Genomic DNA, 17,963 nt, shown 5'->3' with positions numbered 1-17,963 from the left:
TTCACGCTCAACCCCGGAAGTAGATTCTTCTCTTAGCATGGCGCAAATAGCAGCAAACTGCTAGTACTGGTGAATTTGTAACAAAATTAATTATATGGATATTATGTAATTCCCACTAGAGAAGTTATCACAAGAAAGGTTGAGCAAGGTAAAATCCTTTTTGAGCTTTCTAACTTTTCATGCTTAAAAGATCGCTTATTAATGTCAATGCTAACCGACAGGTTTTATTCATATTAATTTTATTTCCCCACTTTTTATAGAATTGAAAATAATTTTTTTTAAAGTCAGTTAAGTGATACTCATCATTTACTAAAGTTGCTATTTTAGGACAGCCAGAAAGCCTGTTTTATAAGATTAAGTAATCTAGCTACTATTAGCCCAATTATGTAAGAGCAATTAACGAGCTATTTCAGTACCTATGTAGTCCTAAAAATTGTTCCAGCATATTTATCTGCTTCATGGACAGTATTTCTCGCTTTTGGAGTATTTACTGGACTCCGGTCTAGTCCCACTTATAACACAACATACTGTGTTTTCATTCGGGTTGACTTTTTATTTAACGTTTGTCATTTTAACCAGCAGATTATGCATGAGAAACGTCCCAAACGTTTCTAAACTCATTTTGTTGACATATTAGAGTTAAAGGTTTTTAAAGAGGATTTTTTTTTAGATATCTCTTCTCATCACTCTGAAAATACTGTAATAAAATCTTAAATGAATAAGGCAAAGGATACTGTATATGAACAAACCCCTCTGTTAAAACCTCCAGAATAAAACTGGAAAGTTTGACGTTAGTGCTACTGAAATGGAGATGCCTGGATCATTTTGAGAGAACATGCTTTAAAAATATGTATTGTACTTTAACGCTACAGACACAAATAGATAAGGTGTAATAAAATTAACCCTTAAAATGTATTTTGGATGTATTGCCTTAGGAGAGGTTTAATAAAAAGTAATACAACTTATAAGAAGGTAAGTACATGAAAAGTGCACTGAATTGTGTGAAAATATTACTTTAAATGACAGGTATATTTGACAGTGAATTCTGTAAGGTGATCAGTATTGAGCATATTCCTCAATGTTGAGTATGTAATATGGAAAAACCCACATTTCACATGTTTGTATGGAAATAGGCTGACCTTGAAATTGTGCTCACCTTTTTTCATCTTTGTGGCCTGTGATGCTCTTTTCTTTAGATTTTTTTCACGATGGCGTCAGGCATGGGAGAACAAGCACACGGTAGCGTGGCCTCCCAGTTCTACAGCAATGAGGAAGAAACAGCCATTGACATGACCACTAGCGAGAAGGTAACACACTGGGCCATCATTACTAATAAGTCACTGCACTAGTTATTGCTGTTTTGTTTTTTGCAAATGAGACATTTGGCAATTTGGCATTGATTGCATTTCTCCATCAGGTGGTGGACTTGCTAAACCAGGCGGCCCTCATCTCTACAGAGGAAAAGCTTATTGTTCTCAAACAGGTTTGGAAATCCTTTTCATATTGTCGCAAACATAAAAATCAGATGCTTAGTGTTCATGATTATGTAGTTCTGTTCTCTGTCTTTTTTTTATCAGGTGCAGGAGTTGATTATCAACAAGGACCCTTCATTGCTTGATAATTTTCTGGATGTAAGTGCAGTCTGTACAGTCTTCACCAGCTTGTGTAAGTAGGTAGATGAGCCGACACAGAAATGAAATTCACACTTTCTGCTTTCATCCATTCTCAAAAGGAAATCATCGCATTTCAGACTGATAAATCAATTGAGGTGCGAAAGTTTGTCATCGGATTCATTGAGGAGGCATGGTGAGTACTGGCTGATCTTAGATATGAATCAGTCCACATCAAGTTAGTTGGAATCTCAAACTCAAAATTGATACAGCAGAATGCTATCATAGTGGACTTATATCTGTGAAAATTTCAGTTTGCTGTCTGGTACTCCATCAGAGATAATCAATCCGAAATTAAAAAATGCACTGTCTTGCACTCGTAAAAAAAAAAAAATAATACCTTATTTTTTTAATGAGTGCAAAAAAGTGCATTTTCTCAGTCTAGAAATGTTCTGCATGTGCACTCAAACCCTTCCCATTACAAAAGTGGAAACAAGTTTGCTTTAGGCCAAGACACAAAGACTGCTGCTGTGTTTGAACCAAGTAAAACAAAAATAAAAAAGGTGGTTTTGCAATACACAAAACAGAGATAATCACTCAAAACTAAACTAGCAAAATTAAAAATGGCCAAGTAACCTCCATCGGACCATCTGAGATGGATTGAATCGTACTGCACAATACAAAATTCACTGAGTTCAATACTTCATATACCTATCATGACCTGTCCCTGTCGCTTCTTGTTCATTCAGTAAAAGAGACAGTGAGCTGCTTCTGAGGCTGATTGCCAACCTGAACATGCTGATGAGAGATGAGAGTGTGAATGTGGTGAAAAAGGCCATTCTGACGCTCACTCAGCTATACAAAGTGGCTTTACAGGTATCATTAGTTTTCACTTACTTACACAGTATTCATTGTTTGCCTGGGCTTATGCTTTTAAGTGTCTGACGTGTTCTGTATTTGTTCTGTTAGTGGCTGGTGCGCACTAAGAGTGTCTCGGACATGCAGGAGGCATGCTGGGATATGATGACCCAGATAAAAGAGGATGTTCTGGCCTTGCTGGATTCCGATAACGATGGAGTTCGCACTCATGCCATCAAATTCACAGAGTCCCTCATCATCACGCTGTCACCGCGTACACCTGACTCTGACACGCCCAAGAAACAGGAGGGAGACATCAGCCTGGACAAAATCCCCAAAGACCACACATATATTCGATATGGTAAGAGCAGATTCACATTTTCAAACTCAATTTTGGCTTTCAATATGATTATTTATTTTTTATTTTTTTAAATAAATATATCCACTGCATGTTTGAGTGAAGGGTGGCATGCATGCAGCTCATGAATTAGTGTTTTCAGTGTCTCAGATTGGAGCTGATTTGTACATGCTCATCTCTGCATTTGAGTTTGGGTCGCTTGTAATGTGCATGTGGGAACGCCAGCCATCTTCACAAACTTCTGATGAGATGTGCTTATAAACTGGCTGTTGCCAACAAAGGTGAAGCTTTAAGGGCTCTCTGTGGTTTTAAAAGCTTGATGGTTTATCATTTGAAAATGAAGAAATTAAGACAACCATAAATATTAGCACTGTAATTTTACAGTTGCACTGTAAAAAAGTTATTATATTAAGCACTTGATTTTGTAAATATTTTACAGTAAAATTGCTAAAGTAATATTTCCAATTTGTATTTTTTTATTCGAATAATTTGTAAAATAATTTAAAAAATAATAATTATTATAATTTAATTGTCACATTGATATAAACTCACACATTTGTCCAAATTTTGCAGTCTGTATGAAATCCACAAAGACCACACATAAATCTTAAGTACTTGATTAGATTTTTTTTTGACACTGATATATTTCAATAATAATTTTTCATATTTTGCTTATTATTTATTTAGTAATAATAATAATAATTACTACTATACTACTACTAATTATTTTTATTTAATAGTCATATTGATTTATAATATAAAAATAATATTGGCCAAATTGTGCAGCCAAGCACAGCAAACCTGGAACTTTTTTTCTTGCAATTATAATTTTCTTGGATTTTTTCCCCCCAAATTGTACTGCCCTAATGTCAAAACTTGTTAAAGTTTCACAGAAACATTTTCATTCTTTATTTTTGCTTCCCTTTCTTCTCTGCTTGTCTTCCTCCTGTCTTCTCTAAGACACCTTATGTGAGGAGGGTAAGTCGGCTCTGGAGCAGTTGTTAAAGTTTATGGTGCACCCTGCCATCTCCAGCATTAATCTCACCACTGCACTGGGATCACTGGCCACACTGGCCAGACAGCGGCCCATGTTCATGTCTGAGGTGGTGCAGGCCTATGAGACGCTACATGGTGAGTTCCGTCCACTGACTTTATTCAAAATACAAATCTACTAATTTCTAATTTTCTAAAAATTTTGGTTTTGTTGTGCTCCCCAGCTAACCTGCCCCCAACTCTGGCTAAGTCTCAAGTGAGCAGTGTGCGCAAGAACCTGAAGCTGCACTTGGTCTCGGTGCTGAAGCATCCCAGCAGCGTGGACTTTCAGGGCCAGATTTCCACTCTGCTGCTGGACCTCGGCATGTCTCAGAGTGAGATCACCCGCTGCACGCCAGCCACTGTACAGCCCCGTAAGAGACTCCACCATGAGCCCTACGTTGAGGGCAAGAGGATCAAGATGGGTGAGTTGCTGTTTTATTGAGCTGGGTGAGTCGTTGTTGTGGGTCAGTTGTTGGCATTGATTGAAAAGAAGAGAAATAATGCCTTGTTTGTGCTTGCAGAGGCCTCTCTAGTGGAGGATGATGAGGATAAAGAAGAACCAGCTCCAGTCGTCACCCCAAAACCATCCTCCTCTGTTGGTACCCAATCAGCCATCGATCTCACTGCTGAGTTCCTGTTGCCTCTACTGACCCCAGACAATGTGGCCAACCTGGTGCGTACGATGGCACAAAGTTAAACTTTGTGTTTTTCTTCAAATGTTGTAGTAATAATAATAAAAATAATCATCATCATTATTTTAATACATAATACATTGTTTTTATTATCATATTTAAAAAAAAATAAAAAATGTAAATGTAAAATTAATTATAAAATATGAAGACAAAAATATTGATACAAATTAAAAGTCAATTCAACAATGAATATTTAGTAATTATAGTATTGTATTTGGCACTGCAACTCACTGTGCTAATATGTCTCAAATTCTTCACTTACAGTCATTAAAAAGCCTCAAGCTTTATTTTGGTGGAAAACTGCAGGGAGATCTTTAAGTCTGTTTATTTGATGCTTCTTGCTATAAATATTGTAAAATGCTGAAAACTTCTGCACAAAAATGATGGAAATTTTACAAAAGTGAAAATACAGTGATCCTGGTGCATGTTTCTAAATACACATAATAAATAACATGCAGAGATAGCGTTTGTGTGGAGCAGTATTTTCTGCAAACCGAGTCACTCTGAGAATCTGAAAACACAGAAAGAGCGTAAATGAACACAGTGCTGCGCTATAATCTTAAACACACATTGCGTAAAAGTCTAAATCAGTTTTTTTTATTTTATAACCGCAATTTAAATTTTGTTTTAGTTTCACTTTTTTTTATTTCATTTGTTATATTTTCATCAACTCATGAACCCAGTTCCCTTGTGAATGTTTGGTAAAATGCTGGTGTAGAGTAAAACCTGTTCGCAAACATGCATAATAACATCAGTTTGTTCTATGTGGGTCTTTTTGAAAACATATAAAAGAACAATCATTTAAATCTAAATCAAAAGACTAAATATAAATAGTAAGTATAGCTAAGAAAAATTTGTCAAAAAATCTGGGAACCCTGTGTTGAGTAGCACAGTGTTGCGCTTATCACTATAACTTAAATGTGATAACTTGCACTTTTTTATGATTTGTGTCAATGCAGGTTCTCATCAGTATGGTTTACCTGCCTGAAGTGATGCCGGCCTCTTTCCAAGCCACCTACACACCTGTAGAATCAGCCGGCACTGATGCCCAGATAAAACACTTAGCCAGGCTGATGGCCACACAGATGACTGGGGCTGGCCTGGGACCAGGTGAAGTGATTGTTATTTAAAAGCAAGGAGAGATAAACTCCTTTAGTTCCTGTCTACACAGCTGGAAAGCCGGCGAGGGGGGTTGTGTGTTGGACATCATCTCCTCTCTCTCCTGCTGCACAGGGCTGGAGCTGTGTAAGGCTCGAGATGAAGAGTTGAAGGAGGAAGATGGTGGAGCGGGTGAGTCCAGCTCCAAAGACCCTCTCATCATCCGCAAGCTGTCTGCTGTGTCCCTGGGTCAAGCCATCTCAGTGGTGGGGGCGCCAGCAGCCTACAAGAGCCCTATCACTGAAGAGGCACCTCAGATCAAGAAGTTGCCAGAGCCCATACTGCCCACCACACAGCCCAAGTAAGAGTGTCCCTATAGCTCACCAATTATGAGCTGCCTTGCTGGGCAGCTGCCTTCTAAGGTGGCATCCTAACTAATACACAGTCTCATAAGAAACTGATTTGGAGCTATTTACAATGGCAGAAACCAAATAGTGCTAGTCAAGTGAAGTGTGCCAAAGATGTGACTCGCAGCGTTTGCAGTTTGATATTGCATGGCACTAAGCTAATAATAAAAATAAATCTTAGCACACCCAAATATTAGGTAAATAATTTTGTTTTTAAATAGTGACTTAAATAAGATTTGCCACTCAATTGAGTTTTCTGAGTTCACTTTCCCACTGTTTTTGACCCTTTCTGCATGACTATAAAATAATAATGATTTCTTAATCAAAGGAATTAAACAAAATAAGAAATGTATTGTAATAATAATAAAAAAAAATTTCTTCACTTACATTACAATACTAAATTTAAATCACAATACTAATTTTTACAGCATAATTTCTTCATTTTCAAACGTTAAACCCCCAAACTTTTATTTTGGCTCACTGGCCAAATATATGTACACCATTTCAGAGCAAAGCACAGCACTGTGTCCATTTACACACATGCAACTCGTGATATTGTGTTTCTCAGCATTTCATAGCTAATTTTTTCTTCACTTACATTACAATACTAAATTTAAATCACAATACTAATTTTTACAGCATAATTTCTTCATTTTCAAACGTTAAACCCCCAAACTTTTATTTTGGCTCACTGGCCAAATATATGTACACCATTTCAGAGCAAAGCACAGCACTGTGTTCATTTACACACATGCAACTCGTGATATTGTGTTTCTCAGCATTTCATAGCAGCCTAATTCACAGTAAATGAACCAAGCTGCTCTGAAACACTGACAAATATAAGATATGACTGATATGACTATCACACTAAGGGATATTGCAATATCAGTTTTACTTTTTTTTGTATTTGATTGTATTTGTGGCGACCTCTAGCGGGAGCAGCCGAAAGGAGATGAGATTAAGATATTGCTTTGTATTTGTGTGTTGTCTCTAGTTTTAATCATCTGTTTTGATTGATTGTTTCTTTTTGTTTTCCTCCCCATCACCCCTCATTCAGAGCTCCTGGGGCCAGTGGCAGAAAAAAAGTGTTCAAATTGGCCGACGTGGTGCAGCCATTTTCAGAGGCTCAGATTGAGAAACTCACCAACATGGCCATCAAGCGGATCCTCCAATCAGAAAAGGTCATTGCACAGAGTGGGATGTCCCATGTGAGTTTGCTTTTGGAGGCTTTTCTGTGCATACCACCTCAGCCACTATATCCATTCTACTAAGTCCACATTCCTGTTTTATCTTCTCCCAGATCCGTGTGAAGCTGCTTGCACGGTTGGTGACCCAGTTTGAGGGTGGGAAGAAAAATGACTTGTTGCAGTTTATCTTGGAGGATATGCGGGGCAGAAGTGAGCTGGCCTTTTCTCTGCTGTACCACGAGTACAATGAATACCTGAGTCAGCAGCCCCCCGGCTCTCTGGACAGCTATGAGCACTGTCTGTACACACTGCTGTCTGGCCTGCAGGAGAAACCTGAGCAGAGGGATGGGTGAGGATCACCTCATAACATCACACATTAATTATCAACATGATACAATCAGTGAATAAACATAATTCATCAGAAAGTTAAAGGTGCAATGTTTTGTTTATTTTCGCTTGCCGATACGACAGAGTTCTTATACATTAGGGATTCTCAGTCTTTTTGTCAGCTGAATCTCTTTGACCTGAAATATTTTCTTGAAGTCCCCCCTCAGATTTTAATTTATTATTTCAGTAATTTAACACACATGCATGTTCATGGTTCTCTGATGTTGGTTAATGGTCACATGACATGCAAGCAAACATGTAAAATATTTAGTCTTTTTTTAGTTGGTGTTTTGATTATTTGTATTTTTAAATTATTTATTTTACATTTTAAGTATTTAAATATTAACTTAAAATTAACTCTCAAACTCCAGTTTTGCAAACCCTGTCATGAATTATTCTGCATTTATCTTTAAATGCATAACATTTGATGCATAATGTGTAATTATTTGTTTTAATCTTTGGTTAAATTTGTAGTAATATACTAAGGAAAGTGCATTTTTTATTTACTTTAACTTTTTCACCATTTTAAAATGCCTTTATTAGTTTATTTTAATTGTCCTACAGTGAGACAAATGAATATTTAAAAGTACAAATATTCCAGTGGTCGTTTTTCAATTAATGAGATCCTAAAATTTGCATCCATAAGAAATGATTGCCAAAATGGTTTTAGATGGAGTTCAACATGTCACCCCACAGGATATTTGAATTTTCTGAATATGTTTCATATGAATTTGTCAGCAACACAAATTCAGTGCTTGTTTTATATGAACTAATAAAACAGTTTATTTTGATATTTTGTAACTACTCCTGAATTTCATTTATGACAGGCTTTTCACCAAGCTTGTGTTGGAGGCTCCAGTCATTACAGACTCAGCACTGGAGGTGATTCAACGCTACTGTGAAGACGAGGTCAGCCACACTACTACACTTAACCCCCGTTAAAAGTTTCTGATGCCATCACTTATACAGATTTTTTCTCTTCTGTCATTATCTGCATATGCATTTACATGTTCAATCTTCTTGTAAGAAACTCGAATGTTCCTTATTTGTCTTCCAGTCACGTGTTTACCTAGGCATGTCCACGTTAAAGGAGCTCATCCTCAAACGCCCATCCAGACAGTACCAGTACCTCAATGTCCTTCTGAACCTCAGCTCTCACGAAAAAGAAAAGGTTAACCTCTAATCATCTCTCAGTCTTTGTTTCATGAAATCATTTCATAGTAGTATAATAACAATCCCCACTGATGTTCAGGTGCGCTCCACTGCTCTCAGCTTCATCAAGCGCATGTATGAGAAGGAACATCTGAAGGACTGTATTGAGAAGTTCGCTCTCACCTACATGCAGTTTTTGGTCCACCCAAACCCACCTTCTCTTCTGTTTGGAGCAGGAGAGGATACAGGTTCAGACTTTTCCTAGACTTCAGATCTATCCCAATTTTTGATATAATTGATTAGGTTCATGGTCTATGTGCTCATACTTGTGTATTAAATTACCTACTTATAGAAAGTAACTTTATTGTTACTATGATAAAGTAGTGTAAAATGAACTCACTGCTGTACTGTGCCTTAACATATTGTTGACTTTGTTCAATTCTGCTGTGTCCTCAGAGGTGGCGGCTCCCTGGACAGAGGAAACGGTGCGGCAGTGCCTTTACCTCTATCTCTCCCTCCTTCCCCTCAACCATCGTCTGGTGCATGAGCTGGCTGCTGTCTACACCGAGGCCATCGCCGACATCAAACGCAGTGTGCTCAGGGTCATCGAACAGCCTGTAAGACCCTCTCATCCAAAACTGGATTTCTCAAATGTTTATTCACTTTTCATGTCTTTTGCATTCAATCTCATTATCCTGCTCAGTTAGGGTTTGTCTGTTTTATTTGTTCACGTACACTTCCTGTGTACTAAAATAGTGGGGAACTGAACTAAACGACAGATTTATTCAGATTCATTCAAAGGGGACATGCTCATTCTTGAGAGGATTTTGTTAGCTATAAATTTGTTCGTATATTTATTTTGAATGCATATATGTTAAAAGATTGTTTTGTCAACATTTAGGAGTAATTTTAGAAATATTTATATATTATTATAGTAGTTATTAATATTTTTTGTTTGCTTTTTTAATAAAAGCTATATTTAGAATTTTCATTTTAGTACATTTATGCGCTTTTGTCCTTTTTAATATTTCTATTTCACTTTCATTTATTTTTATTTTCTAGTTCGCTTTTACCTATTCTTCACAGCTAACAAAGATGGGCCAAAAGAAAAAATAATTTTGATTGCGTGGTTGATTAAAACAGTTAATTTATGATAACTATAATAGTTTCATCTGTTTTTTCATAGATAAGAGGAATGGGAATGAGCTCTCCTGACCTGCTGCTCCTGGTGGAGAACTGTCCTAAAGGAGCAGAGACGCTGGTCACTCGCTGTCTGCATATACTCACTGATAAAGGTGTGTGTGAAAGAGAGCAAGAGTGATTGTGTCTGTATATGCATCTCTGTATAGTAAATGTTGACCTTGCATGGATTGTTTCATGTTCACAGTGCCGCCATCTCCTGAGCTGGTGGAGAGGGTGAGGGATCTTTATCATAAGCGAGTGCCAGATGTTCGCTTCCTCATTCCTGTCATCAATGGCCTGGAGAAGGTTTGTTTTATCTTGTGTGTCCTCCTTAGGTGTCTGGTATTGATTCATCCGCATCAGAGCTAATCACAAATGCACAGCAGTGGTTAAATAAGTGAATTACAATTTCCCATATTTAGGTGAAGTGCCTAAAAACATTTTTTTTACATGATAAAAGGAATCACACACGATCTTGAGTGGAGTTGAAAGCAGCTCTGAACAAGGCTCATCTAGTTAGATTTCAGAGCCAGAATAATCTGTTTTATGTAGGGCTGTCGATTGTTTAAAAATAAAACAAAACAATGAATTAATCGCTCCTAACATAAAAAATTCTAATCCTAAAATGTTTTCATATCTTCAAATTAATGTGGAGACAGTATTTTAATGTGTACATACAGTATTTTAAATATTTGTTTAAAGGGGTCATATGATGCGATTTCAATCACTCTTTGGCGTGATACAAGCTGTTCGTGAATAGATAAGATCCCTAAAGTTGCAAAGACTAAAGTCTCAAACCCAAAGAGATATTCTTTATAAAAGTTAAAACTCATCCACGCCCTCCTAAAATGACTCGTTTAAACACGCCCCCACATATCTACGTCACTGTGTGGGAAGATTAGCATAATGCTGCCCAAATGTTCACGCAAAGAAAGAAGGCATAACTTTGATTCTTCGTGTAGTATTGTTGTTGCCGCCGCTGCCATGTCGTGGAGACGCTGTGTGTTTTGTTGTGAAAGCGAAACTACTTTGTTTGGTCTTCCAAAAGAGGACACGACTAGAAATCAGTGGTTAAGTTGTATTTACAACACTGTTCCAGAACAGTTTAACCCAAATATTCAGATGTGTGCAGCACATTTTATGGAGGACTGGTTCCTGATCCTGGTAGAGTAGACTACAATGCCGGTGTTCTGACAAATAATGCTGATTCACAGCCTGTAAGTAAGTTTTCATATTTAAAGAATTTGCCACTGATGATTCAAACGCGAGTTTTGAGCAGTGTAGAGTAGCGCTTATTGTTTGTCATTTCTCCGATCACAAATGCAGACATGGTTTTATGTTTACATGGGGAGATGCAACGCATAAAAAGACAGTATAAGTAATTATAATCAGTAATTATGTCCCCACTGGATGCAACAAATGCCTCGTTTATAATGGGGTTTTATTGGTTTTGTCTCGTCGCGCCGGGACACGGCATCACAGTATATGGTAAGGGGCGTAACATTTCCGTCACTTGCTTGAGGTATTCGGCCAATCAGAGCACACCTCGCTTTTCAGAACGATGAGCTTTGTAAAAATCAACGCGTTTCAGAAAGGCGGGGCATAGAGGAGAAACAATAATGTACAGTATGTGGAAAATGTGTTTTTTAAACCTTAAACCGCATAAACATTTCATTACACCAAATAATGTTCTTTTTTAGCAACGTCATATGACCCCTTTAATGCTATCTTTTACTAAAAAGTACAAATATTGGTAGTGCAAATAATGGTATCTTTCAAGTACTGTTAATAAAGGCCAGTTTTTTTAAACTTTCTGGGGATAAAAGGAATAATTCTAACCAGTCAACATTACAGTATAATTGAAAGCCAGGCCTGAGCTGCAAATAATCAGGTTGTTTTTATTTATCATTTATTAAGACTACAAAACCCATTATAATAAATGTTGCATTTAGCCGTGCCTTTATGTAGTATGTTTGGTGGTGTTTCTGTCATTGTCAATACCAAATCTGCACTCTCTCTGTTTGAATGAGAGATGTCAGTTTATTTTTACTCGTTTTTATTTCCACAATTTTATTTGTGTATTAATTTTTCACTATAAGTAATACATTTACTAGTTAAAACATTTGGTATAAGTATTTTTTATGTGAGCATCGATCTTCTCGACAATATTGGTAGTGCAAATAATGGTATCTTTCAAGTACTGTTAATAAAGGCCAGTTTTTTAAAACTTTCTGGGGATAAAAGGAATAATTCTAACCAGTCAACATTACAGTATAATTGAAAGCCAGGCCTGAGCTGCAAATAATCAGGTTGTTTTTATTTATCATTTATTAAGACTACAAAACCCATTATAATAAATGTTGCATTTAGCCGTGCCTTTATGTAGTATGTTTGGTGGTGTTTCTGTCATTGTCAATACCAAATCTGCACTCTCTCTGTTTGAATGAGAGATGTCAGTTTATTTTTACTCGTTTTTATTTCCACAATTTTATTTGTGTATTAATTTTTCACTATAAGTAATACATTTACTAGTTAAAACATTTGGTATAAGTATTTTTTATGTGAGCATCGATCTTCTCGATACAACGCATTTACACCTGTGTTCCTTAATCACTGAGACAAGTGGGTTTCTGACGGGATCAAAACCAAGTAGCCAGACGGAGCTTGCAATGTGCAAGCATCCTGCCTGTGGGGAAAAGATATTAGCATAGCGTTAATTGTTAATCATTTTAATAATTTAAACTGCATTCATAATGGTGCCTTGATTGTGTTGAACAGAACGAGGTGATCCAGGCTCTACCCAAACTCATCAAACTCAATCCTATTGTGGTGAAGGAGGTGTTCAACAGACTGCTGGGCACTCAACATAGTAATACCTGCTTATTTTCTTGTGCATGTGATGATGTTGACAAAAATTAGGTGGCTTTCATTTTCTGTTATTGGTTTGTTTGAAGTTCTTTTCAGAATGGTGTCATTTCAATCTCATGTTTTGCTCTAGATCAGTAGAATTCTAGTGAACTTAAGGGTTTGTCTGTTCTGTAGGTGAGGGCAGTTCCTCCATATCTCCGCTCACTCCTGGAGAGCTCCTCATCGCCTTACACAACATTGACTCTTCCAAGTGTGACATGAAGTCAATCATCAAAGGTATCATCTCACATAAATCCACCACCCCTGCACATAAATCCAACCTTTTACATCTTTTTTGTTTCAGCAAAATTAGTTAAATGCTTCCGTTTCTCACCATTTTCAACTCTTGAATGGCTAACTTCCGATCCCAAACTTTGAATGCCAGTGTATGCATACATATAAAAGCAGTTGTTCTAATATATTTTTAATATTCTGTCATTGTTAATAAATGATAAAAATAAAATAAAACCAATCTGAAAATATATTGATGATCTACAAATTATATACAATTTTAGTGTACAGAAACCTGATTTAATAATTTTCTTTTTAAATTGATCAATAGCCCCAGCATATGTTGGTGAGCTCTAGTTTACTTAGTTGAATTTAGTGTAGTTTATGTGAAATTGAATATATTAATAATCAAAATTTAAAAAGATAATGCCCCCTTAAATGGCTCCAATGTAGTGAGAATTCTTTCATTCACCCTTTTGCATTTCTTTTCACCCTCTTTAATGTTTTTTCCTCATTTTCCCTCTGTAGCCACTAACCTGTGTTTTGGGGAGAAGAATGTGTACACGTCCGAGGTGCTGGCCGTGGTGATGCAGCAGTTGATGGAACAGACCCCTCTCCCTATACTGCTGATGCGTACGGTCATCCAGTCCCTCACGATGTACCCTCGCCTGGCTGGTTTCGTCATGAACGTTCTAGCCAGACTCATCCTCAAACAGGTCAATGGACTGAACCCTTTATGCTCATAATCGGTGCAGTTTTCATACATAATCTCATCATACTCATCTGATCAGGATAATGTTTGTTGATTGACTGTTGATTGATCATGAAGGTGTGGAAATATCCTAAAGTGTGGGAGGGCTTTGTAAAGTGCTGCCAGCGCACCAAACCCCAGTCCTACAACGTTCTCCTCCAGCTGCCTCCACCACAACTGGCTAGTGTGTTTGAGCGCTGCCCGGAGATGAGGGAACCCCTCCTACAGCACGTTCACTCCTTCACCCCTCACCAAGTGCGTATCACAAAGGTTGCAGGCTTTATCCTGAATAGGTGTTATCTGGGAAATGAATGGTCAGTGAGACCTGTCATCAGTATATTCTGTGTACACGGGTGTTATCGTTAACTAAAACTATTAAAACATAAAACATTGTTGAAATTCATTCAAATTAAGCCGAAATAAAATCTAAATATTCATGAAAATGTGAAATGTTAATAAAAAAAGTTTTAAAATATTAAAATGACTAACAATTCAAAGTCAAATAGAAATATGAAAAAGAAATGTCACAAGCACATATGACAAACTTTAAATTTTTTTTTATTGAAAATATAAAAATAAAAGCTGATTTAAAATATAGTATATTACAGTATTCATTTATACATGTTAATGTTAACAAAAACATAAAAGTATAAACTTCAACTAAAATTAAATTGAAAACAACAACAAAAAATAATAAAATAATGATAAAAAATAAGTAGCAAAATTTATTAATTATTAAATAATATTTCTAAATGTTATGCATTAATATTTATGTATATTATTATTATTATTATTATTATTTTAGATGATTTATGAAACGCATGCACAATATGCAAAATAATTTTTTAATTGCATCATAATACTATTCCAAAACATAGATATGAATAGTAGGAAGTGGAAATAGCTTGTGTGTGAAGTGTTTTAGAAGAGAAAACTTATTAAACCTGTTATACATTTTCACTTCTAAATCATTTTGATTTAAACGTGTTTTATTGTTTCTGTAGCAAGCCCACATTCCAGCATCTATAATGGCCGTTCTGGAGGCCAACAGCAGGAAGCCGGAACCTGAACCACAACCTGAACTTCATCATCCAGAAATAATAGAAGAGAGAGAGGTATGTTGCAATGAAACGGAAGCCGTGACAGATCTTTTCTTCTGTTTTGTGATGTCTGTGATGTATATCCGAGTGTAACAGATTATCGAAACTAGACAAAATGTAGGTTGGTCTTATGATTCTACTCATGGGTTGTTGATTTGCATTTGGAGATTGTTGAATGCAAGCTTGCCGTCGATTATGAAGGGGTAGGTTTAGGCAGACTAAATGATTGGAGAAGTCTAGCATATGTCACCAGAGAGAAGTCTGTCATTTACACTGAAGTTATCACATTCTAATTAAATATCAATTTTCGAAAGTATTAGTTATCAGCCACATAAACCGGTTATTATATTGGTCGATCTCTACACAATACCATGAACATTACAGAAATGAGTTTAATGTTCATGACTTTGGATAATCCACCAATTAAATACTATCTGTCTTGTCCACTTTTGTTCATTAAGGTGCCAGTACCAAAGCATATATCAATGCCTGCACCAGTATCACAAGCAGAACCTCCAGCCCCGACTCCCATAGTGTTTACTGAACCACCACCACCACCACCTCAACAACAACAACAACAGATCCCAGCCAGGAGGGAAGAAGAAGAAGTAGAAGAACCCATGGAGCGGGAAGAGACGGACCATGCTGCTCTGGAGGTCACGTCTGAAGCCGCATCACAGGTAAAACATTTTAATCATCATCATTCTTGGCACCCATGCAGACCAGTACAAGAGTGAATAGCACTGGCTGACCATTGACTTTAACCTTCAGCAGGTGGAGGTGTCTGAGGAGCCATCACACTCCAACTCCATTTCAGAGAAGACCGATGAACCCATGGAGGAGTCTGCTGCGATGCCTGTGGATGTGGCCGACCAACCCAAAGATGAGTCTGAGGATGTTGTTCCAGAAGCAGGAGAAAGCAGTGTGGACTGATGCCATCTGAAATACTGACGTTGAAAAGATGTCTCTTTCTATACTGCTTTGTTCAGTGTACTATGTATCTGTAAGTTAGAAGTAAAAATGACATGGAATATTTTGGTTTGTTTCTTAGAGGTTATGAATTGTTCAAATTAGTTCGAAAATAAATAGATTTTGAATGTGCCACCATGTTTTCATTTCTAGAATAAAAGGCCATCTCCAACCAGTAAATATGAGAAACAAATCATTGGTCTCTGTACTTTAGTCTCTCATGATTATGTTCATTTTGACCGATCAGCATTCGGCCAATCAGAATAAAGACGCTGTCAGGCAACAAGTTTGTTGTAGTTACACTGCAGAATCCATAGCAACGGAAGTGAGCTGAGGGAAATGCGCTAATGTCTTTGCTAGGCCGGTTTGATGTTAATCGAGATTTGCCATAAGAAAATGAAACCTGATAGGTTTTTGTCCCTCCAATTAGAAAGTCCAGGTAACCAAAACATAGAAAATCCAAAAAGGTCATAAATTAATCCATAAGAACTGAGTGGTTTAAATCCATGTTTTGTGAAGAATACAATTTCTTTACATGGTGCACAGATTTAATTCAGGTGTTTATTCACATATAAACACTTACATAGATGTCATCATATGGTAAACATGAAAACCTTGAGCTTTTGTGTTTACGATGTGTTCCATGTATGTGTCAATCATTGTTTCGATGTAAATAAAAGCTTAAATTAATTGTTAATCATATAGAGTAATCATATCTCTTCACAAGACTTGAATTAAACCGCTTGCTTCATATGGATTCAATTTACGACACCATATGTTGGATCTTATACAGTGGGGCAAAAAAATATTTAGTCAGCCACCAATTGTGCAAGTTCTCCCACTTAAAAGGCAACAAGTTTGTTGTAGTTACACTGCAGAATCCATAGCAACGGAAGTGAGCTGAGGGAAATGCGCTAATGTCTTTGCTAGGCCGGTTTGATGTTAATCGAGATTTGCCATAAGAATAAGCTGAACAAATATACGGTTTTAATTAGTCGGCGACAGTTTGTAAGTTTTACTAAAATGGAGATCACCGAGGAAGCGTTAAATAATGAGAGACTGCAGGCCGCGGCGCGTTTGAAAGCTTTCATGATGAAGAACAGCACTAAAACAAACCTCAATCTGTAAGTACAGCACATTAGCTTCATACATGATTCCAGTCCTAGCATTATTTTTTTTAGGGTATTCTTATTATTAATTTAGTATTTTAGCACCGTTATTTAACAGAGGACATTTATTGGAAGTTCGAAACACATTTCCACCAATATTGCCAATATAAAAAGTTATGATACAGGCATGTTGAGACACCTTGTGACAACATGCCCCGAGCTCGCATTTATCTTTGCAGTTAATGTATTAAATCTAGCTTCGTTCATTTTACGCATGCTTTAATTACCTTAAAGGAATCCATCCAGTTGCGGTAGTGTTCAGTAAACATTGGTCATGGCTGACTGTGTTGATTGCTGATGCTCCTGAACCTCTTCGTCCAGCTATGACCACCTCTTGCGACTGTTGACTAAAGTTATGGATGAGCGTCCAGAGAACGCAGTCGATGTGATAGAAGACATGAGTCGCGAGCTGAAAGGAAGCATCCTGCAGGAGAAACAGGACACCCTGCGTGACAGTCCGTCCTCATCCGCGGCTCTGTTACTGGCCGAGCAACAGAAGGCGCTCTTTACGCGCGCGGCAGGTGATGAAGGGGATCATGAGGAAGATCTGGTGAGAGAGTATGTTGGTCTTGCTCCTGGGGGGACCATGTAATGCTTTTTGTACAGCATTTTTATTTTTTAGCAGTTACAATCTAACAAACTTTTCTTTGTGTGTGAAATACTTGAATGGGTGCTTGTGCTATCTTTCTTTAAAGTAAATGCAACTTGATTTGATGTTTCTTTAACTTCTGCTATCACATTCAGAACTTTTGGAGTGACCTAAAGGGATGGTTCATCCAACAGTAAAAATTCAGTCATCATCTACTCACCCTCATGTGTTCCAAACCCATACGACTTTGGCCACTCTTTGAAACACAAATGAAGATGTTT

The 17,963-nt window shown here is 37.1% G+C and overlaps 2 protein-coding genes across 2 annotated transcripts in view; both read left to right on the top strand.

The window, feature by feature from the left end:
- Positions 1 to 47: 47 nt before the first annotated feature.
- On the top strand, positions 48 to 16,200 carry sympk (symplekin). The gene is made up of 27 exons (XM_016275554.1): positions 48 to 148; positions 1,197 to 1,307; positions 1,418 to 1,483; positions 1,578 to 1,631; positions 1,733 to 1,806; positions 2,360 to 2,486; positions 2,580 to 2,829; positions 3,787 to 3,957; positions 4,044 to 4,283; positions 4,383 to 4,534; positions 5,513 to 5,663; positions 5,787 to 6,012; positions 7,116 to 7,266; positions 7,359 to 7,594; positions 8,460 to 8,541; positions 8,690 to 8,803; positions 8,885 to 9,032; positions 9,241 to 9,401; positions 9,971 to 10,079; positions 10,172 to 10,272; positions 12,745 to 12,835; positions 13,009 to 13,110; positions 13,633 to 13,820; positions 13,934 to 14,110; positions 14,860 to 14,970; positions 15,417 to 15,635; positions 15,727 to 16,200. The coding sequence occupies exons 2-27, from the start codon at positions 1,209 to 1,211 to the stop codon at positions 15,886 to 15,888; spliced, it is 3,762 nt and encodes a 1,253-aa protein (XP_016131040.1). The 5' UTR covers positions 48 to 148; positions 1,197 to 1,208; the 3' UTR covers positions 15,889 to 16,200.
- Positions 16,201 to 16,823: 623 nt separating this feature from the next.
- LOC107587680 (radial spoke head protein 6 homolog A-like) overlaps positions 16,824 to 17,963 on the top strand; it is a 5,059-nt gene continuing 3,919 nt past the window's right edge. The window contains exons 1-2 of the mRNA XM_016275551.1: positions 16,824 to 17,048; positions 17,415 to 17,643. Coding sequence (XP_016131037.1) covers positions 16,864 to 17,048; positions 17,415 to 17,643 — 414 coding nt within the window. The 5' untranslated portion in view covers positions 16,824 to 16,863. The remainder of the gene's footprint in view (positions 17,049 to 17,414; positions 17,644 to 17,963) is intronic.

Source organism: Sinocyclocheilus grahami, unplaced genomic scaffold (genome assembly GCF_001515645.1).
Source record: "Sinocyclocheilus grahami isolate Dianchi unplaced genomic scaffold, SAMN03320097.WGS_v1.1 scaffold95.1, whole genome shotgun sequence".
Classification (NCBI taxonomy): Eukaryota; Metazoa; Chordata; class Actinopteri; order Cypriniformes; family Cyprinidae; genus Sinocyclocheilus; species Sinocyclocheilus grahami.
This window is presented reverse-complemented; position numbering and strand designations above follow the sequence as displayed.